This window comes from Plasmodium fragile (assembly GCF_000956335.1).
Source record: "Plasmodium fragile strain nilgiri unplaced genomic scaffold supercont1.14, whole genome shotgun sequence".
Taxonomy (NCBI): domain Eukaryota; phylum Apicomplexa; class Aconoidasida; order Haemosporida; family Plasmodiidae; genus Plasmodium; species Plasmodium fragile.
Window position 1 is genome coordinate 149,618 of NW_012192594.1, and position 21,256 is coordinate 170,873.

The 21,256-nt window shown below is 45.0% G+C and overlaps 6 protein-coding genes across 6 annotated transcripts; 3 read left to right on the forward strand and 3 right to left on the reverse strand.

Annotated features, from left to right (window-relative positions):
* Positions 1–609: 609 nt before the first annotated feature.
* On the forward strand, positions 610–3,897 carry AK88_01595 (V-type H(+)-translocating pyrophosphatase; the record flags this gene model as incomplete). Its single annotated transcript, XM_012479230.1, has 2 exons — positions 610–3,627; positions 3,859–3,897. The coding sequence occupies 2 exons, from the start codon at positions 610–612 to the stop codon at positions 3,895–3,897; spliced, it is 3,057 nt and encodes a 1,018-aa protein (XP_012334653.1).
* Positions 3,898–5,413: 1,516 nt separating this feature from the next.
* AK88_01596 (uncharacterized protein) lies at positions 5,414–5,765 on the forward strand (the record flags this gene model as incomplete). The annotated part of the gene is made up of 2 exons (XM_012479231.1): positions 5,414–5,525; positions 5,659–5,765. 2 exons carry the CDS (start codon positions 5,414–5,416, stop codon positions 5,763–5,765), a joined length of 219 nt encoding a protein of 72 aa, XP_012334654.1.
* Positions 5,766–6,473: 708 nt separating this feature from the next.
* Positions 6,474–8,104, reverse strand: AK88_01597 (uncharacterized protein; the record flags this gene model as incomplete). The annotated part of the gene is made up of 3 exons (XM_012479232.1): positions 6,474–6,714; positions 6,922–7,504; positions 7,642–8,104. 3 exons carry the CDS (start codon positions 8,102–8,104, stop codon positions 6,474–6,476), a joined length of 1,287 nt encoding a protein of 428 aa, XP_012334655.1.
* Positions 8,105–9,027: 923 nt separating this feature from the next.
* AK88_01598 (uncharacterized protein) lies at positions 9,028–9,767 on the reverse strand (the record flags this gene model as incomplete). The annotated part of the gene is made up of 3 exons (XM_012479233.1): positions 9,028–9,105; positions 9,281–9,609; positions 9,749–9,767. 3 exons carry the CDS (start codon positions 9,765–9,767, stop codon positions 9,028–9,030), a joined length of 426 nt encoding a protein of 141 aa, XP_012334656.1.
* A 1,402-nt stretch (positions 9,768–11,169) lies between these two features.
* Positions 11,170–15,526, reverse strand: AK88_01599 (uncharacterized protein; the record flags this gene model as incomplete). Its single annotated transcript, XM_012479234.1, has 5 exons — positions 11,170–11,307; positions 11,435–11,536; positions 11,672–11,818; positions 11,962–12,054; positions 12,164–15,526. The coding sequence occupies 5 exons, from the start codon at positions 15,524–15,526 to the stop codon at positions 11,170–11,172; spliced, it is 3,843 nt and encodes a 1,280-aa protein (XP_012334657.1).
* A 2,248-nt stretch (positions 15,527–17,774) lies between these two features.
* On the forward strand, positions 17,775–21,108 carry AK88_01600 (uncharacterized protein; the record flags this gene model as incomplete). Its single annotated transcript, XM_012479235.1, has 2 exons — positions 17,775–18,000; positions 18,119–21,108. The coding sequence occupies 2 exons, from the start codon at positions 17,775–17,777 to the stop codon at positions 21,106–21,108; spliced, it is 3,216 nt and encodes a 1,071-aa protein (XP_012334658.1).
* Between the last annotated feature and the right edge of the window lie 148 nt (positions 21,109–21,256).

A 21,256-nucleotide genomic window follows, 5' to 3' on the forward strand; every position in this document is an offset into this window, starting at 1 on the left:
TTTTTTTTTTTTTTTTTTTTTTTTTTTGAAAATGCACACTGAGTGAAACACAGTGAAGGTAACCATTTTTTTTTTTTTTTTTTTTGACCTATTTTCCGTGTGCACCTCATCGCCAATGTCATCATCACAATTGTTATTTTCCTTTTTACCACTTCGTGGAAGTGTTAGTAATTCTCCTCCGCTGGGGGGTTACATCATGCATATCGGATGACCGTCTTTCTGTGTTAGGCATTTTTTTTTTTTTTACACCCACCGTGTTGCAGCTTATTTGGTCCCACTAAGGAAAAAAAAAAAGAAAATGAAAAAAAAATTTGTTCTTTTTTTTTCCGTGTTGTGTATGATGGAATGATTCCGCGTTGATATTTTTACCTACAAAAGTGGGACACAGTTGAGTCTTTTTTTTTTTTTATTCATTTCTTTTTTGCTTGCTCGAGCTGTCTTCCCTGCTATACTAAGCGTGGGTCGTGCCAAAGACGTCCTTTCTCAACAAGCAGAACGCACAGCAGGGGAGGAGAAACCCCCCCGCCACAAAAAAAGTAACATAACCCCATAAAAGACAAGCCATATATCCATCGAGGTATATGTGACCCACTACGGGAAGGACGAAAAATGTTGCCCCTACACAGGAACGGCAAGAGGAAGAACCCCCTCAATGTAATGAGTTTCTTTGGTGGAGTCTATTCAAAGGGGATCTCGCACAATGGAAAGGTTGTGGATGTCACTAAAGCAGAAAAGGGGGAAAAACTGCCCTATGTACTTAATGCACAAGGGTGGAGTCCCCCCATGGGTGAAATTCAATACGTACAATGTGCAGAGTACGAAGATGATGTAACGTCCTTGGGGTGTCTAAGCTGGTATATAAATAGGTCTCCCAAGCAAAGGGTAGCGATTAACGCAGGCGTGTTAATCGCATTTGCTTCAGCAACGTATGCAACATATCACACTGTTCATAATGTGAAGATCGTGTGCTTAGTGGGGCTATCTTTGTATAGTGCCTTTTTCCTCCTATTAGCCCTGCACATGTTGAGCTCCGTGTTGAAGGATGAGTATGAGGCATACAGCAGCGTGCAGGGGGGCGACGGTGGGACGATTCACCAGATGCGTTCCATGGGCGCGCAGCATATGGGGCCTCCACATAAGAAGAGCGAAAGGGTGCAACCGAATAATGGGGACAGACGACGGGAGGGGCAGGTGGAGGTGGTCCACGACGCTGCTTCGCATGACGCGACTTTGCATGACGCGGTGGAGCGTACCCTGGAAGCGCCGCACGATGGATACGAAGTGCTCTCCCTGGAAGACATAGCAAAGCCGATAAAGGAGGGAGCAGAAGGATTTTTCGCAGTGCAGTACAATTCCATTTTTAAAATATCTCTAGCTTGTACGACACTTCTACTCTTCTTATACATTTGGAGAGGAGATTACACAAAGTTGCCCCGAGAAAAAAACGACGTGGTAGAGGGTAGTAGTACTACTACTGCTGCACAGAAGTACATAATCATATCCCCGTTTGCATATAGCATAATAACGTCCATTTCATTTTTACTAGGAGCTGCATGCAGCTCTTTAGCTGCCTACAACGGTATTTATGTAGCTGTGCGGGCAAATGTCCGTGTGGCTAAAGCCTCGACCTATTCGTATAAGACAGCGCTGATGACCTGTTTTAGGAGCGGAGCAATAAGTGCCATTGTGAATGTGGCATTAGCTATCTTTGGTATTTGCTCTTTATTAGTGTTAATAAATATTTTATATCCTTCCTTGTCCTTTACCAAATATCCCTTACTCATTGTTGGTTATGGGTTCGGAGCTTCGTTAGTGGCCATGCTGTATCAGCTAGCTGGAGGCATTTATACAAAAGCAGCTGATATAGGTGCTGACTTAGTGGGCAAGGTAGAAAAACATATTCCAGAGGATGATGCAAGGAACCCAGCAGTGATTGCAGATTTGGTTGGAGACAACGTAGGGGACTGTGCAGGGCAGTGTGCAGATCTGTTTGAATCCATATCGGCGGAAATTATTGCATCTATGATTTTAGGAGGAACCTTATGTGAACATGGAATCATTTCTGAGAAAAGAGCTAGCTATTTTGTTCTCTTCCCCTTATTTGTACACTCGATGGATTTGTTGGTGTCTACCATTGGGGTGTACCTTGTTAGGACCAGCAGCGATTACACAACCACCCCAGTGGGTATGAAGAAGCATGAGAATAGTAAGGGATACGTGGGACAGGGCCAGTGCACTCATCCTAGTAGTGCATCCTACAGTGGGACAATGGAGAATGGTGCAAATTTGAACGTAGGTAGCGCAAATGGAGATACAGCCTTGTCGGCCCTCAGCGGGGACCATTACAATGATCATGAATTAGACATGATAGAAGAACATTTAGAGAACCCATTAAAGGTCATGTTAAGAGCTTATATTGTTACTTGCGTGCTAGCCATGGGTGTTTTTTTTTTTTTTTGTAAAATGTTATTTGTTTTGGGGGAAGATTGCTCAAATGATTATTCATGGGTTTACCTATCCCTATGTGGATTGGTTGGTATGGTGTGCTCATACCTGTTTGTCATTTTGACCAGATACTACACCGATTACTCCTACCCCAAGGTGAGAAAGATAGCTCATGCATCTTTAGGTGGTCCAGCTACTAACATAATAACAGGTCTGTATGTAGGTATGGAATCTACTTTCCTCCCTACAATCGTCATTTCCGTATCCTTATTGGCTTCCTACTACCTAGGGTTAGCAAGCAACTTGACTGGAGATGGTCGTGCGATAAATGGACTCTACGGCACATCAGTAGCTACCATGGGAATGCTCTCCACAGCAGTTTTCATTTTAAGCATGTCCAATTTTGGACCCATAGCAGACAATGCAGGTGGAATTGTGGAAATGTCAAATCAGCCTGAGCGGGTTCGATTCATAACTGATAAATTAGATGCAGTAGGAAATGTAACCAAGGCAAATACAAAAGGGTACAGTGTTGGTTCTGCTGCTCTGGCATGTTTTTTACTTTTTTCTGCTTTCCTTAGTGAAGTTTCTCTTCATGCGAAGACACCTTTTACTACTGTAGATATTGCTTTGCCAGAAGTATTCATTGGGGGGATTCTAGGATCCGTTGTAGTGTTCCTTTTCGCTAGCTGGTCCTTAGATGCAGTTGGAAATACAGCCGAAGAAGTTCTCAAAGAAGTACGCAGACAATTTAATGACCACCCTGGAATTCTCACCTATAATGAAAAGCCAGATTATCACACCTGCGTTTCAATTATTAGTAGGAAGGCACTGATGGAGACCATTAAGCCGGGGCTACTAGCATTATTTGCACCCATCATCATTGGGTTGCTTTTTAAGCAAATTGGCAAATTCAGAAATAATGATTTGCTAGGGGCACAAGTCATTGCTTCATTCATTATGTTCTCCACCTCTACGGGTATTTTGATGGCCCTTTTCCTCAACAACGCCGGGGGTGCGTGGGACAATGCAAAGAAGTACATCGAGTCCGGTTTTTACGGCGGGAAGAACAGCCCCGCGCACGTCGCCAGCGTGATTGGCGACACGGTGGGGGACCCCTGCAAGGACACCGCGGGCCCCTCCATCCATGTGCTCATCAAGTTGATTTCGACCATCACCATGGTAAGTTCAGTCTGGCACAGTGCAGCATCGCAACGGTGCAGAAGCACCCCGTCAAATCGGTTAACCGTTTGCATGTTAGCCGTTGCATACCCCTGTGCAGGGAAAGACCATGACTGCCACCTCGCTCTCGCGATTGGGTGACACGATTGGGTGAAGCGATCCGGAGTGACTACATTACGGCGTTGCTTAACTTCGCCCTCCTCATCGCCTCCACCCATCCCCATTTTGCAGGTGATGACCCCCCTGATTGCGTCCTCCGCGGAGAAGTAGTGTGTTTCCCCGAGCGCAAATCCTCTCCTTCGTTTGTTCACGTGACGACATTTCTTTTTTTTCGTTTTTAGGGGCGCCACGTCATGCTCCCCATTGGTTGGGTGAAAAAAAGGTTGCACACATGAATGGTGGAAATTTTCTGCCTCAATTTTTGCACAAATTTTTTTTTATGTGGAAACCCGCACACGCAAGAAGCATCGGTGTTCCGATTGCTCCAATGTGTCAGCTACGCTTCGCATTTGTCCTTACGTCTGCGTTTTCATTTCCTTTCATTTCCTTGCGTTTGCCCTTTGATGCTACCACTTTGTTTGATAATTTTTATTTACCCCCATTGTGTGAAAACGAAGCAGAGGGAAACGGACGCCACTTTGCTGCCTTTTTTTTTTTTTTTTTGTTAAAATGGAGTAAAACATAAAAGAAGCGCTCGACGGACATGTTCGTCATGTCGGCCACTTTGCTGTCTCGTGGCTGTTCACTCAGTGAAGGGGGCCATACCCATTATAATGAATAAGATAGGGGGTCAGCAGAGTGAAATTCCATTGGGGCTATCTCAGGTGTATTCCCCTGTCGGTGAGCGGTCACAATGAGCTATCAATTTGAGATGTTATATTTTCCACCTCAGCAATCGAACATGACACGCGCAGCAGTCGACTCTTCCATTGATCAACCATTGCGATCGAAAAGAATTAAAAAAAAAAAAAAAAAAAAAATGCCCATATTCATGGCGATTGCCACGTTACTGTCTTCTTTCACGGTTTACTTATTTTTATTCCCCTCCATTTTAAGCTCCTCAAAAGGTGTAGTGGCGAAGAGATACGCATCGCCCCGTCGGACGAAAAACGGCATGATCCGCATGCACTGAAAAATGGTTCTCGCTTAAACGGGGGAAGCGGTGAATATGGCCACACGCGTACTCAGCTGGATGTTCGTATGCACGAGCCATAGAGGCATGAGCCCATGTACGTACATGCACATGTTCCCACGCATATAGACGCGTCGATAAGCATTCCTCCCCGTTTTCTTTTAAACGCATCCGCTTGCGAAATAAAAATAAAAGCAAAGAACCACCAATTCCCCAACTGCAAAGTCTCGAAGTAATTTTTTTTTTTTTTTTGTCACCACACGTGTGAAATTATTTTTATCATATTGTTGAATAACCTTTAACACACTCAGTAATTTTTTTTTTTTTTCTTTTTAAAGAAACCATACGAATATTTTTCTTTTGCTTATAAAAACAGAGGGTTAATTCCTGAAATTACAACAACAAAAAAAAAAAAAAAAAAAAAAAAAAAAAAAAAAAAACCTTTTTACGAAATCGCTTTGTTGAAGGCAGGCAGAGATACGTCTTCATTCGTGCGGACATTTGTGGGCGCTGTGTTTACCGCCAAGGTGAAGTTCCCGGAACGCAGCTACCGCATTAACGAGGGGATGCTACGTAGCGGATCGTCCTATCGCGGCTTCTGACTCCTCTTATTTATAGCATCCTTCCCACGGCCGACATCGCGGAATGCACAAAATGGCACACTCAGCCAAGGACAAGAACATCCGTCTTGAAAGACACAGCGCGGGAAAGACCCAGGCGTACGGAGACCTCAGTGTGCGCGAGGGGACTGGGAAATTCAACTGGGGTTAACTAATGAGCGTGCACATATGTGAGTGTACCCAAGCAGGAAGGGCACTGTGGACCTCGCCCGGTCCTTGCGCGTTTATTCACTTTTTTTTTTTTTTTTTTTTTTCTCAACACACGACCCATACGAGTAGGCAACACAACGACGGACTTGACCGTGAGCGAGAGCAAACCCACGGATAAAAACGACCCCATGTATGATAGCGAAATTGAGAAAGTCACCAAAGAAGGGAAAAAATAAAGCAACGAAGGGAGGCTCCCTGGAGGAGCAAGTTTTCCCATAGGGGTTATCCCCATGAGCGATCCTTTTTGCGTACAACACGCGTATGTACTTGTGTACATGTGTACATGTACGTACATAACTGTATGTACAAGGACGCACAACTATTTAATATTTATTTTTTATTTTTTTTTTTCCTGAATGATTCATGTGACATGATCTGCACAAGTTAATAAAAAGGAGAAGAGGGGTCTCTTCCTCCGGTCGCACACGGATGCGGCGCAGCCCTGTCACCCACAAAAAAAAACAAACATACGTATTACAAGAACATTTTTCCCTCTGAATGATAACCCAAACTACAACCTGATGCTATCATTTTTTTTTTTTTTTCTGGGTATCCACACATTCCGTGCTGTGTTTATTAAAATGGGGAAAAATACCCAACGTATCCACGGAATGGATCACAGGAAATATACAAAACAAGTCACACCATTGTGGAGGGGGAGGGACGGGGGGTCATGGATGAAAAGATAGCCATCAGTGAAGTGGCCTGCGCTAAACTATGTCCAAAAAAGTATGAACAGTTAATAAAAAAAAAAAAAAAAAAATTTTGGCTGATAAATGGACCGCAACTTAGATGGCATATCTCCCCCCCCATTTTTATATTTCGCGATAAAACTCAAATGGCTGTACACACACACGTCCACCCCCAAACGGTGTGAACACAAATCAAAATATAGAACTGTCACTCGTTTCTGCGTCGTCCGATACTAAGCAGTCTTCGTTGTTCACGTTTTTGCTGCTGAAAAATTTGCACGTAGCTGAACTTGTGCTAACTGGAATGATGATATTTAGGAGGTGATATCTTTCCAAATATTGCGACATCGCTTTTGACGATTCGAAATAGAAAGGAAACCGTATGTTGAAATTTTTGTACGGGGGGTTGTGTCCTGCTGGGAAGAGAGGCGATCTAAAATGGGGAGGGGAGGAAAAAAAAAGGGAGAAAGGGCATGTTGCATATTTACAAACTTTCGTGTGTGCAAAAATGGACAATTTTATCTGACTTGTTCAGGTGAAAAAGCTAAAATGTGTAATTTTTTTTTTTCCCCATTTTGTGGCTTCGCCTTGTCTGCTCCTTTCGCATGGGCTACCTCCCCACGTGTGCTCAAGCACCTACTTTTTAAAAAAGACGGCCAGGTGGTCATCGGCGATGTAGAGATTTATAAACTCGTGGACGGAGAAGGGGCGACGCTCCCCCCTGGTGTCATTACGTTGCGCGAGGATAAAGAAAGGCAGCTGAATCTGAATAACGCATATCGTATTGATCACCTGCTGATAGCATAAAAATTCGTCGTCCAATTCGATGTTGTATTCGTTCAAGAAGGACTTGAAAATGGCGTTTTTTTTTGTTTCCTTCCTCTCAATTTTTTCAATTTTGCCAAATTTTTCTTTTTGCTTCCCGTTCGAACGCATGAAGGGGGGTTTAAAGTCAAAGCAATCGATGGTGCCACTCAGTGGGGATGTGCGCAGGTAGGGAAGGTAAAACATTTCCATCCGTTGATATCGCTCCTCAAAGGTCTTCTTATCAACAAACCACATGTCCCATTCGGGTTTCTTAACGGATAAAAAATTTTGAATGTCTTCTTTGTTGAGTTGCTCCCCGTCACAGTTGGCGCCACCTGCTTCATTGCTGGCTTCCTCCACAACTTTGAACTTGTGTTGCTGGTCGTCCTTTATGAACTGATCATCCGGGCTGCTCCCTGAGTAGGGAAGGAATTACATCCGAAATGTGCATCCATGTGTGTGCAATGTGGTGGCCATAGTTGTGTTTTCCCACGCTATGGTATGCTATATGCTATTATATGTTGTCTTTTTTTTTTTTTGTGTGGATACCCACCTTTGTACTTATGCTCGGGGAAAAAAAACAAGTTTGCGCAGGTATCCGTGCTGTACTTATTTTTGACGGCCACCTGCACCAACTCGGCAATAACTTTCTTTAATTGCAGATTTTTTTTGCATTGCGAAACAACTTTTGAGTTAAGAACAATGTCGTACGTCTTGTATTTCTGTCCCTTTTTATCTTCTCTCTGTTTCTCTTCACCAATGCTCAGTGGGATTCTTAATCCCTCGTTATCATTTAAGTCGGGCATTTTTTTAAAATGAAATTCGGCAATCAAGTTGGACGACAGAATGTTGAAGTAAACCTTCCCCCCATCCTTTTCGTATGCCTTTATGACGAAGCCTTTCTGGGGACTTATCTTTATTGTCTTTTCTTTGTTTACCAAGTTGGTCAGTTTAGACGAGGAAAATTTGAAATTCCGCTCGCCTTGCCCAAAGTAGCTATGATACAGGTTGTCCATTTTTTTTTTTTTTTTTTTTTTTTAATTTCTTAAAATGGGGTGGAACAATAGAGGGGAGGAGTAGTAGCACAAACGGGTGGGGGGTGTTAATACATCCCCTAAGGGAGAGTTTACAATTGGGATTGTAGCGGTGGATTAGAAACGCAAACGTTTGCAATGGCAACGGATTTCATTCATATAGAGGGCGATACAATGAGGAAAGGAAAGCTCAAAAGTGGCATCACAAGGGGGGCTTCTCCATCGTAGAGGTAAACATTTTTTTTTGTTTTTTCTTTTTTGGACTAACATAGTGCTGTCCCGTGTATTTCATCGGTACTGCAAGGTGTACCCGAGACCACTTCCCTTCCTCTCGCTGCGAAAAGGAGGAAAGAGGAATCTCCGCATCGCTGTTGCGGTTTCGAATCATTTGCTTTTCCCTGCGCGAGCACCTTTCCCCCCTGCTTACAAGAGCCGCCCATTAAAACCCGCACTTATTTTTCCCTTTAAAATTTCATCTCCCCTTCTCAGAGCAGAAATATGGGTCTTTTAGGAACAATATAAAAAAAAAAAAAAAGTATTAAAATGGAGGAATTCCCTCAATTGCTACAAGTTTTTTTTTCCTTTTGCGTGTTTTTAAACATAGTAAGGCAAAAGCTTCTTCCCTCATTGGGGTAAATGGTGGGTCGCTGGGAGGTGGCTGTGAGGGCCATCACTCGTGGGGGCGCGGCAGCGGACATCCCCATGGGCTCACAAATACATGTGTACATCCGTGCATACGTACAATAGTATGCAAATACGTAACGCATACATTTGTTTTTTCGCGTTTCATGGTTTGTATCAGCAACGACGGACGAGGTATGAAGGTACACACTTCTTTCTCCTCCCCCGTCGACGCACATTCCACTTGAATTTCAGGCGCCTCCTACGACCTAGGCGTCCTCTACTCACATGGACTGTTGACATGACTTCAGTGAGTCGGCGTAGTTCTGGCAGAGGCTGATATCGGAGTGCCTCGTTAGACACTGCATGGAGGAAGAAGGGGATGAGGAGGGGTGAAAATGTGTACGGAAAAGGGTCTACACATAGAGATACGAAAAGGGGTCATTTCATACTACCCCTGGGGACCCAGTCATAGGGGAGCAGAATAACAAAAAAAAAAAGAAATCACATCTCTCTCTCTCTTTTTATATGTCGCACCTGGTTGAGCTCGTCCTGCAGGGGCTTGCATCTGTAGTTGTTGTTCCTCTCGCTGTTCACAGCTGCTGCCTGGTTCATGTTCGCATTGTTATTTGGGTGCGAAACTTCTACGTGCCTTGGGCCCAATATGGCATCGACGGCTCTCTGGGCTACTCCAAATCCGACCCCGGAGGCCATTCCGCTGGCCACTGTTCCCATCATGTTGGAGATGAAGCCACCAGACTTCTGCTGGGGTTGCAGGGCACCTCCAGAGTAGCTTTGAGCGCTCGTGCTGTTTCCTCTGCTGACTCCACTGGACGGGTTCTGTTTAAGGAACGAAGACCTTGTGCCTGCGAGTTGGGGATAAAGGAAGGTAAATATTAATCGCGTTCATATATGATGGCACAGCTCACCCCCGTGAGTGTATCTTTTGCCATGGATCCCTCCACGGGCTGACCACACGACTTCTGTGAGTGTAAATATGTATACCGTACACGTTTACATGCATGTTTTTTTTTTTTTCTAATTTTGTGTCCCCCTTTTCCCAATCTTTTTTTCATGCTCACTTAAACCACCCGAGCGGCCCTTGGATGAACGTCCCATTTTTCCAATGTTAAGTGAAAAGGTGAGAGGGGGGAAGGGGGCTGTCCCTGGGGATTCGTCCTTCCTTGTGTTGCGCAAAAAAGGTGAGTAACGTGAGGATTGCTAGTGTGGTGAAACGCGCCCACAGTTAAATTTCCTTTTGTTAAAATGAGCGATGGGAAAAATGGTCTGATCGCGGGTTATGCTTGCAGTTTTACTCGCGAGGACGTAACTGTTTTCTTCAGATGGGCAAAACTTTTTACTTGTAAGGAATAAAACAGTTGCTGAAAAATAAATTTTCCGTTGCGCTTCGCTTATTCGCTTATTCACTTCTTTTGTTCACTTTTTTTTTTTTTTTTTTCCCCCCTCAGAAGAGATGCATCCCCGAAGCAGTGCCCGCCTGCCCATGGTGAGGCATAGCATTTTAAACTCACTTTTTTTTTGGCCCCGCTCCTTTGCACCCAAGTAAGTTTCACAGAAAAAATGCTTTTTACGTTTGATCTTTCAAGGGTGGTACAAAAAAAGTGAAATGACACAAAGATGGAGTTTCATATCCAAAGAGGAAAATGTCGAAATATTTTACACCGAAAGGAGGGGGAAAAAAAAAAAAAAAAAAAAAGTGTTAAAATTGGACTGCACATTGAAAAGGTTAAAAAGAACAACCCTCTCCCCATTTGACGCTTTTAAAATGGTTCGCCATTTTGTACAGGAGATTTTTCCCTTGTGCGTCCTCATTTCGGTATAACTGTCACCTCTTTATTGAGAAGGAAATTTTTCTTTCATTTTTCCTTCCCCACGTGCCTTTGGCGAAGTTATCACTGGGCAATCGCCGATCGTTGCAAATTGTTTTCACCGGTTTGGTCTCCCCGCTTGGTCAAGAAAAGGGGGCAGTGATGAGAAGCGTGGAAAAGTGTGGAGGTATGCTGTGTATGCCGTGCACGCTTAACGGTGATCGGCCGCCTCTGAGGAGACATTGACCGAGGTGCAGCATTCCTGTGTGTACGTTGTCGTATGCTGACGTATGCCTCCTCCTACGGTCGGTTACCTCTTTTTTTTTTGTTGTTTTGCGACAAGCTGTGCCGCTGCGATGGGTGTCCCTGTTGAGGGTTAGAAGAAGCTTTTAAAATGGGGCCAGCCCACACGCTCAAGTGCCGAATGACAGTTGTTACAAACGGGGTTCGCCCCAAAGCAGCTACACACATAACGACATACATAAAGACACATATATAAATGCATACACATGCACATATATGCACATATATGTACATATAGGCGTACCCCTGAGCGACAAGGGAGGTAAAAAAGGAAAAAAAAAAAAAAAAAAACGATTAAAGAATTTTATTCCGAATGTCTTCCAACTTTCGCAGAATGTCATCCGGGGTCCTCTCCAAATCGGAAGCTACTTTCCTCTGAACGTCGTATGGCAGGCTGGAAAACTGCTCGCACAGGTCTCCGTCAATGACGTGCTGTAGGGTTGGGCAAGGTGTAACGGTGGAATGTGTGTGTATGTAATGTGGTACCAAAACAGCAACGTCGTGGACGTCGCAAATGGGGCGGGCTTTCTCCAACGGGAGTGCTGCCATGGGGCCTTACCTGGACGGGGTGATAGTAGGAACGAAAAAATATGTGCTCCCGTCCACACAGCGGGGGGTTCTCCGTCCTCAAAATGATTTCCAGGTGCTGAGTCAGCTCCAGCTGCGAAAAGGGGGAGGCAATGTGTCAGCAGATGAAAAAAAAAAAAAAAGCCAAGAGGCAGCAACAAACGCGGCCACCGCCAAGGTGACACCGCGAACGGCACACCGCTCTGTGACGAGCCCTCCACCTGCGTACCTCCTCCTTGTTGTCGTACGGGATGAACGCCCCTATCGTCCCCATGATGGTGGAATATATTATGCACTCGCTGCTCGTGGGGGACAGCTTCACCTTCTGCAGGGACGTTACTATTTCTCCGACGTGGAAGCTCATGATGTGTTCCAGCTGCGGGGCAGGACAAGTGGGAAAAGGGATATGCGTGACACGCGCGACAAGCGTGACAAGTGCACGCGCGTGGGGGTGCTTGCCTTGTCCGTTGGGGGGGAGGATAAGGCGCTCCCCGGTGCGATTGCGCACGCTGGACTTACCCGCCTGTTCTTGTTCGAGCCGGCCATCATTTCGCCTCCGTACCAGCACTTGTTCGAAATGCCGTACTCCTCCTGCTTGGCCTCCTCGGGCACCTGCGGGTGGGACACAACATGGGGGGGAAAAGGGGGAACACTCGTTGGGGACATCTCACGTGCACTCGCGCGTAGTTACTCGTAGTGACGCTCCGTCGCGCCCACTCACCCGGAGCACAAAGACCGAGTCGAACTTGTCTGCCGCCATAATGGTGTGGTGGTCCAGTAACTCAGAGCACGTGATCCACCTGGGAATTATATCATCTGAAATTAACCTGAACGCGTTCATATTGGAGTCGTAAAAAAATATTAAGACAGACTCTCGTATGTCGGAGGCGAAGATACGGTCACCGGAAACCTTAATGGAGATAATGGCCTCAGGGATATCCTTGTATTCGCATTTTTTTAGTAACTTTTTTTTTCCCAGTGCATATATTCTGAGTTTGTTTCCAATGGCAGCTAGGAGTCTTCCGTTGAAGGGACAAAAACAGAATGGCTGGTCTTCTACTGGTGTTATGTGCAGGAGGTTCAGTTTGTAATTAATGTCATACGTGTACACACGCAGAGCTGCTGCTGGAGGAGTGCGGTTTTTTAGTGACAGGTTAGTGGTGGTGCCAACGATTAAACAATGGAGAGCCTCCAACTCACATGCACAAACACTTAAGGCCGCTTCTTCCATCTCGAGGGAAATTTTATCTATGGTTTGTAAAGTGACTGGGTGGATTATTTTTATGCAGGAGCCCCATTTACCCGGGCCTGCCTTAACAGTTCCTATTCGATCGTACAGTAGTTCTTCTTCTTCCTCGTCCTCTTGTCCTTCCCCTTCCCCTTCCTCTTCTCCTGCGCCGTGCTTTTCCCTCTGTTGGTGGCTCGAGGCATTTTCCGCTTCGTCCACGTCATCCACGTCATCCATGTGCTGCTTTACCGAATCGCCCTCACTGTGGGCCCTATTGTGGAGGTTCCCGTGCAGGCCGTTCCCAACGGGGTGGTATGATCCGTTCGCACCTGTCTGCTCTTCCCCTTCAAGCTGGATACCCTTTAGTGCCCTTTGAATTTCGTGCAGTGTATTCTCATCATACGCATTATGATCAGCTTCAATAATGGCGAGCATACGTATATTCTTTTGTCTCTCAATTTCAACTGACGTGTCGTGGTCGTAAAAGAGGGAAGGGAAGGGAAGGGGAACGATTTTCCTCGGAGTGAATGTTAAGTGTAAAATGTTTTGACTGAACACTTCCCCTAAGCGGTAGAAGCGGAAGATACGTAAACTACTTCCTGAAATTGCCACGTACCCATCTGAGCACTGCTCGGAATGAAAACAGGATGCGTACTCCAGGATGTCATAGTTTAAAGGAGAGTACACATGTTTTCCCTGGTGAACATAACACAAGTAAGTCTTTTCGCATAACACTAGGAGAGCTGGATTTTTATTTACATGAACGGGACATATTTTAACATTTTTTGCCCCCAAATATTTTGAGTAATGATTGGTAAGCGTTCCTGTAATGGGATCCACTACACTTCGTAGAAGAACTCCATTATTAAGTCCGATATTAAGGAAGATCAATTTTCTCTCTTTGTCGTTGCCCAGTTCACACATTTCAGATATGCAAATGTCTTGTGCTGATGAGTTATTAGGTAAAATGAAGGTAGACAATTGGTTAAAATATTTTTCCTTCTCAATGGAGAGTAGCCTCACCACATTGTCCAAGCAGCCAACTGCTAAAAAGTTTGCTCTGAGCTTGTTCTCCTCGACCTGCTGTATGGACAGACATAACGTTTCCACGTTCAAATTTTTTCGAAATATTTCCACAAGAGTATGCGCTTCATCAATCTCAAAGTAGATCAACTCTCCTCCACTGAGCGAGATTACAATTTGCGTACTATTCGAAGTGGCTGCTTTTATTTGTTTATTCTTTGGAGGTACCCACTCATTTATGACCTTTCCATTTATATGCCTTATCCCTGTATCGTGTACTTGAATGAGGGAATTGTCGTAAAGTATATTCACATGAATGGTCGTTACATTTGTTAAAAGTAAACTGTCCACGACCTCCTCTACCGTTTCTCCAATTTCTAATACAAGTGTACTTCCTTCAAAACTAACAATAATATAGCCATCATATTCACTGGCATTATCTTTTTTAATGGTCCATATGAATTTGGGTCTTCCAGGAAGTTCATTATCTGCTAGTTCTTCTATGCTCAATCCGTGTTGTAAAATACGAAGGGATGATCTGGGTCCCCTACCACAAAGAGCATAAATCTGAGGACTGTTGGCATTTTTCGCGTCCAGTATTTTCATATCCACAATGGGAGAAAGAGAATACACTTGGTCTATAAGAAATAAATTTGTAAGTTTCTTCGTCCTAAAGGCAATAATAGCATTTTTCCCTGAGGGGTGTTTTGAAGTACACATGGCCTCATGATCATCATCACCTATTCCTGAGAATTGATAAAAAAAATGATTACCAAATTCTGCTGCCACGAAAAGAGATCCTGACTTCATCACACATATGGCATTGGCTACTGGGACAGTGTCAAAATATTTACAAGTAATTTCTTTTACAATTCCATCCTCATGTTCCATTTCTACTTTGTACAAATCCCCAAACTCAGATTGAATCAGGATAAAAAAAAATTTTCGAATCCTATGAACTGCGCTACATACAATGGAAATATTTTTGTCCTGTCCTGTTTCAAGTCTCCTAGGATAAGCACAATACACATCCGCATGCTCCACCTTTTTATAAACTAAATAATTATCACAACAGACAATGACTCCACTTGGTCCTTGTTGTCCTCCTGGAATGGGTATTAATAAATGTGCACTCGAATCAAGGGGTAGAGTATGTTTTCTAATCACATGATTTAATCCTAGGTCCATTTCCCACAAACATAAAAGAGTTTTCCTTGGACATGCATCTATCTCACTTGTGTTTGTCATTTGCTTGTCATACAGTTCATAATTGTGTTCAATAGATGCAAACATTGGGTTCTCAAATCCTACGTCCATTCCGACCACGTCATGACATATCGTGTGTGATTTATGTGCATCTAATGGACTACTAATGGTTAGCTGTTCTTTACTATCTCGATTTAAAATATACACAAATTTTTGTCGCTCAATCGCACATATCATGAGAGCTCTTCCCTTTGGATCCACTGCTATGTATTCTCCTGGGATGATCCTGCGAAGCCCACTCTTGCCATACGTTTCACAATGTACTCGAACGAAATCATTTTTTTCATTATTAAATTGAAGAATCACTAACCTCCCTGAGTCACTTCCAATAACAATATAGTCCTTGTTGCTCCCCGTCAGCCTGAACGTCTGCAAGCAACGTATGATTCCGAAGACGTCCTTAGACGCAATGAGGTTTAGCTTCCCCTGCTTGTCCGCCCTTAGCAGCTCCAACACTTGCCCCTTGGACACCACGATTTCGTGCACCTTTGGCCCGGAAAAATTCCCATATGCGATTTTGGTGATGGCTGTGGGCTTTTGCAGCGTCAGGTGGTACAGCACCGGCATGGTGGCAACAACGGAAAAAAAAAAAAAGGGGCAAACGTGCTAAGCGTGGTACACGCGGTGAGGGTGGTAAACGCGGTGAGGGTGATGCACGCGGTGAGGGTGACACACGCGATGAGCGGGGCAAATTTACCAAACGGCCTGCGCTCCAATTCATGGGGCCCTCTGTGCAAATTTTAACCCCAACTGGAGGGAACAAACGTAAGCTTCAACACTATGAAGTCGTTTCTGCAAGAGGGGGAATGTCTCTCTTGTGAACGTCTCATGGGTGTGATATGACTTTCTTTTTTTACAAGCGCATCACGGTTTGGTGAGCAGGTAAAGGGATAACATGTAGGGTTCACCCCCTTTTTTTTTTTTGCGCACGTGTGCTCTCTCTCTCTCAATAGCAGCCGTCCGCACATAATGGTGTGGTGACACGAGTCCAAGCAGCTACTTCTCGTGGGGCTTCTACAAGTGTTCACCCGCAGAGGTATGTAATACGAAGATGGCTCCCTTTAGAGACGTGACACCCCATGCTCGTTCTAAGTACAGGGATCATGTTCTTGTAAATTTCCCTGCCCCCCTTTTTGCATCCTCTCAATATTCACGCAAAAACAGCTGCGTGGGGGGACGGGGGGGAATTCATACATATATAACATACATACATGCAGATTTATTATAGGCGTACAAGAAAAGAAAAGGTTGCTTAGAAAAAATTAGAGCAGGCTAACCCAGAGGTTGCCCAAAGAAGGCCACAATCGCGGGGGTGAGAGAAAAATATTTTTCTTCTCCAAGGGAGGAAGCCAAATTGTGTTTGTAAACAAAAAAAAAAAAAAAAAAAAAAAAAAAAAGTGTTCACAGGGAAAGCATTATGGTACAACTAATATAATATTTTCTCACATATGTATGCACGTTTTTGAATCCAACGAGCCGACGGAAATGTACGGCAACCTTGGGAGGAACGAATAGGCGATGTGGAGAGGCAGTTCTTGTGCAGGAAATTTTACAAAATGTAAAGGGGGGGCGTGACCAACGGAGGAAGAACACGCCATCACGTTCTTTATCACAAAGATGCACCACCCTTCATTCGCGTCGACTGTTCGAATGGCCTACATATATTTTATACACGCACAAAACGCCATCGCGTGCCCTGCTTTTTATTAGCTGCAAAAAAAAAAAAAAAGTGAAGCAGTTTTTTCCGCTTTGGTTGAAATGGTCAAAATGGTTAGTTCACATGAACGTGTCATGTGGATGTGATGGCTGTGTGGAAATGCGGAGGCTAGAAAAAGGAAATGGAGAATTCCCATGCGGTACTCACACCCGGCTGATCTCTCTATCCTTGTGTGGGTGTGGAGTCACCTCCGTTGTTTTGAACAACGTTCCGTTGAAGGATAACTGGGATGGAAAAAAAAGAAAAACACCCCAAAATGGATAAAATATACACAAAGGAATACACCCACCGTGGCACAGTTGCTGCCATAACCCCGGAAAGCTTAAACGGTTCGTCTCATATCTAAACTGACGATAAGATCTCAACAGTGGCCCCCATTTGGAAAACGCTCGAATGATTCCTACGAGCAGATCAATGGTCCAAGAGGGGTGTGGGCCCCCCCGCCTCCGTGAGGTTATCGCAACACTTCTTTTTTGAGTGGAGGATCTCATGAAACATTTTACCTCCACAGTTCGTTTCAGTTTGTTCTAAGTTGCAACCACTTGGAAGAATTACCCATCGTTTTACATGCGGGGAAAAACTCTCCAAACTCGCTTCCATCAGGATATATACAAAAGTGTCTTTTTTTTTTTTTTTTTTTTTTTTTCCACAGTGTAACATACCCGCGCGTGCACATTTGCATGAAACTGCGTAATGATTTGTGATAGGGGGAAAAAAAAAAAAAAAAATTCCTCCACGCGGTGTAGTTACAGCTCTGCTGGGGTATCCCGCGCTTGTCTAGCAGAATGGGGAGCAGGTCGATTGGCATCCCCTCATCCACTAAACGATACGAATAGAACACCTTTGGCCATCACCCGGTAAGGGCAGTTCTCCGTTCCAAGCACGTCCACCAATTTTCATTTTTTTTGTTCTGTCTCTTAAAAGGGGCCATATATCCTGGTGGACCTTCATGTGTTGTTCCCAGCAGCGCGTAGAAGTTTCTACAACTGCCAAGTTATATGAGCGCGGCCTCAAGTGCATATAGCGTCCATTCGTTAACGCCGCTAAACCCGTGACAACCTTTTTGTGTTAGTATTGTTCGCCCCTCGCCCCTCCGAAATGGCCCCCTGCAAGCTGTTCACCACCGTGTTACTTCTCGCAGTGCTGGGCGCACGCCCCCCGAGCGTCTTCCCTCCATTTGGAGATGCTACAAGGACAGGGGAAGGCACACTTGTGGGGGAGCTAAACGTGGGAGGTGAAACGGGCCAGTTTGATGACCTGTCTCGCTTTAGCAGGGAGCTGCTTGAGCCTCTTTCGCGTTTCTTGAAGAGCGTTCCCGCGGCAGGTTTGTCCACGTGGGGTGCTCCTCCGTGGCGTCGTCCCGTCTGAACATTTTATTTTATATCATGACAAGGTAACGAACACGCCGACGTCACCCGCTTCTTCCTCCCCCCGCCCTGCAGCTCTGAGGGAAAAGGTGAAGACCCAAGTGACCAAAGCAGCGGAGAGTCTGGACCTGCCTAACCCGGATGAAGAAGCATGCGAAATTAATTACGCTGAGTTGTGCCCCGCAGGATGGGGTGATTGGGGAAATGGAGACAACTGCATAAGTCCTGTTACGTACCACGGACCGTGTAAAAATAAAATGGTCTCGTTTGTGAATTCCACTCCTACAGAGAAATACAAATTTTGTATCAAGTGTGATGTGTCATGGCCATGCTTACACAGATGTGGTGAAGAAGATCTGTTGGAGGAATGTCCTGAAGGTTGGACCCTTGAAGGAAAGATTTGTCACGCTCCTAAATCTTACATTGGCAAATGTGTGAGGAAAAAAATTTTTACAAATTTTTCAAGAGAAGAAAAAAAGGCATGGGCAGATGCGTGTGATATCAGGTGGCCTTGCAAAAAAAAAAATTACAATTTTGATGAGCTCTGTCCGCACAACTGGATGCCCACTCCGGATAATAAACACTGCTCTGCGAATAGCTCTTATGTGGGACCGTGTGGTTCTATATTATATTTGTACAATCTGAAGGAGGAGGAGAAAAGGTTTTTAATGAACAAGTGTAATGTTGAATGGCCCGTTAGAGGGAGTGAGGAGGAGAGCAAGGGAAACGATTTTGTGTGTCCTTTGGGGTGGAGAATTCACACATCGCATAATAAGGGAGGAGGGACTACCTGTTCTCCCCCCAATTCGTACAACGGTCCCTGTACCCAGAGTGAAGAAATAAAAAACATATCCTTTGAACATATGAGCAAGGAAGAAAAGTATGAACTGTCCCGGAGGTGTGACTTTATGTGGCCCTCTACATTTGACCGGTATCAGAATTTCGAGTTGGCTTGTCCTTATAATTGGGTTCTAGTAGATGCAGTAGAACACATTTGCGCAGCTCCTGTGGAGTACACTGAACCGTGTAACAACATTTCCTCCTTCAAAGGTTACACTCACGAAATGAAGGCTGCCTGGGCCGCCCGATGTAAAGCCCCTTTTGTCAACGAGGCCACATTCCAAATGGGGCGCAAATACAAAAAGGGAAAAAAAATATTTGGCCTCAACAGAGACGTGAACAGTAGCAATATTCTCCTTGCACATGCACCTTGGCTCAGGGATGGTCCCATAGGGTCCGCCACGTCCAATTATCATAGAGGCGATCGTAGCTCTGCAACGAATAGGCAGTTTCTGCCCAACCATGATGAATCGTTAATGCGTAGAAGCGGCGGGGCCTTACTACCTCTAACTGAACGGAGCAATGAAGACCCTCCCCACGAATTTATCCTAAGCGATAAGAAGATCACGGAGCTTCTTCTTCTTAAGCAGGCATCCACGGATCATGAGTTACGGAGGAGCATTGATGAGGTTGTGCAGATGTTGAGGAGGGGGTACTCCCCCAGGGGGGCAAATGCATTTTCCTTTCTCCAGGTCAGGTCAAAGCAGCCACACTCTAGCAGGTCTACAAAGGCTTCTCACAAACAACTCGACATGGCATCTTCAATTGTGGAGACGGCCGAAACACAGCTAGGGCAGAACGACACCTATGAAGAGTCCCCTCCGCATGGTTCAGATGCCCCACTCAGAGCAGAAATACAGCATTTAAGCGAAATGAAAAACTTGTATAAGAATTATCAACTCGACAAAGCAGACCAGTCATACTATGAGCACATGTGCCTTGAAAAAAATTACTCCGAGTGCCCTGTGGGGTGGACTAAATTAAGTGCTAAGCAATGCATGGCTCCGAGTTGGTATAGAACTAACGTGCACAAGTGCAGCTCCATGATAAACCTAAACGACTTGACTAGAAGCTTGTACGACGTAGCTCATGACATGTCCTTCATCTCATTCGATGAAGAAAAAATAAAGAAGCTCGAGAAGAAATGTGGACTGGAATTCCCTTGCAAGGACTGCGAACGGGATTACGTGCAAGTGTCTTGTCCCCTCGGGTGGACTGAAACGAATGACGAGTGGTGTGAAGCTCCCGCAGATTACCCACCACACTTGAAAGAGATATGTGGAACCAATGTCAATTTTAAGTATGCCACTCCACTTATTAGACGTAACTGGAGTCTGTTATGTAGGTCCGACTGGCCGTGCTTTTCTCCCTGCGAGAAGAACTACGGGGCGGTGTGCCCCGTTGGGTATGAGCTGATAAACGAACGCTTGGACGCCGTTGGCGGGGGGACCATTCATGTCTGCGTGAATCGGAGCTGGGCCCCCAGTCGCGTAGAAGATGCCCATATAGAAGCTGGCCGTGTACATGCTGCCCATGTAGAAGTTGGCCAGGTAGAGGATAACTGGACAAACGCGTGTCTTGTGATTGAAGTGTACAATAGCGTTGAGATAAAAAAACAAATAGAACGGAAATGCAGAATCATTTGGCCCTGCCTGGAAAAGTGCGTGCAAGATTACCACCAGACGTGTCCATACAACTGGCTCCTCAAGGAGAACAACTGCATAGCTCCATACCATTACAGCCCCCCCCAGGGGTGTTCCAAATCGTTTGCAGTGAGATCGTTTAGCTCCTTCAATAAGTACCTCTTCTCAAATAAATGTTTCGCTCCTTGGCCATGCATCAACGCTTGCCAACAGGACTGGTCCCAACCATGCCCCGCGCACTGGGCTCTGGTGACACGAAGAAATGGAAAAAGTGTCGTCGATCAGAAGACAGCCTCCTCCAGTTCTCACTTCTGCAAACCGCTAAAACGCTACATGCATAGGGGGGTGTGCACAGATGAATATTACGATTTGACCACATTTACCTTTTTACAAAAACAAGAATTTTCCCATCGTTGTGGTGTTAGGTGGCCATGCGGTAGTAGCAGCTCTCAGTTGTATTCCCCCAATTGGCAGTCGGAGAAGGTTTACAAGGATGTAGGGTTCCAGCGGCTACGGACGCTGCGTTTTTATGATACCCACTACGCCTCGAGGTACGCCAAGTTGGGCTCTTCCTTTTTCTAATTATAAATGTGCCTCGCCTGGCATTTTTTTTTTTTTTTTTTTTGTTTGCAATTGTTTTGTGCCTAGCCCTGCCCGGCGTGCATTTTTTTTCCCGAAGTTGTCCACGTGTGTTTTTTTTTTTTTTTTTTTTTTTTTTTTTTTTTTTTTT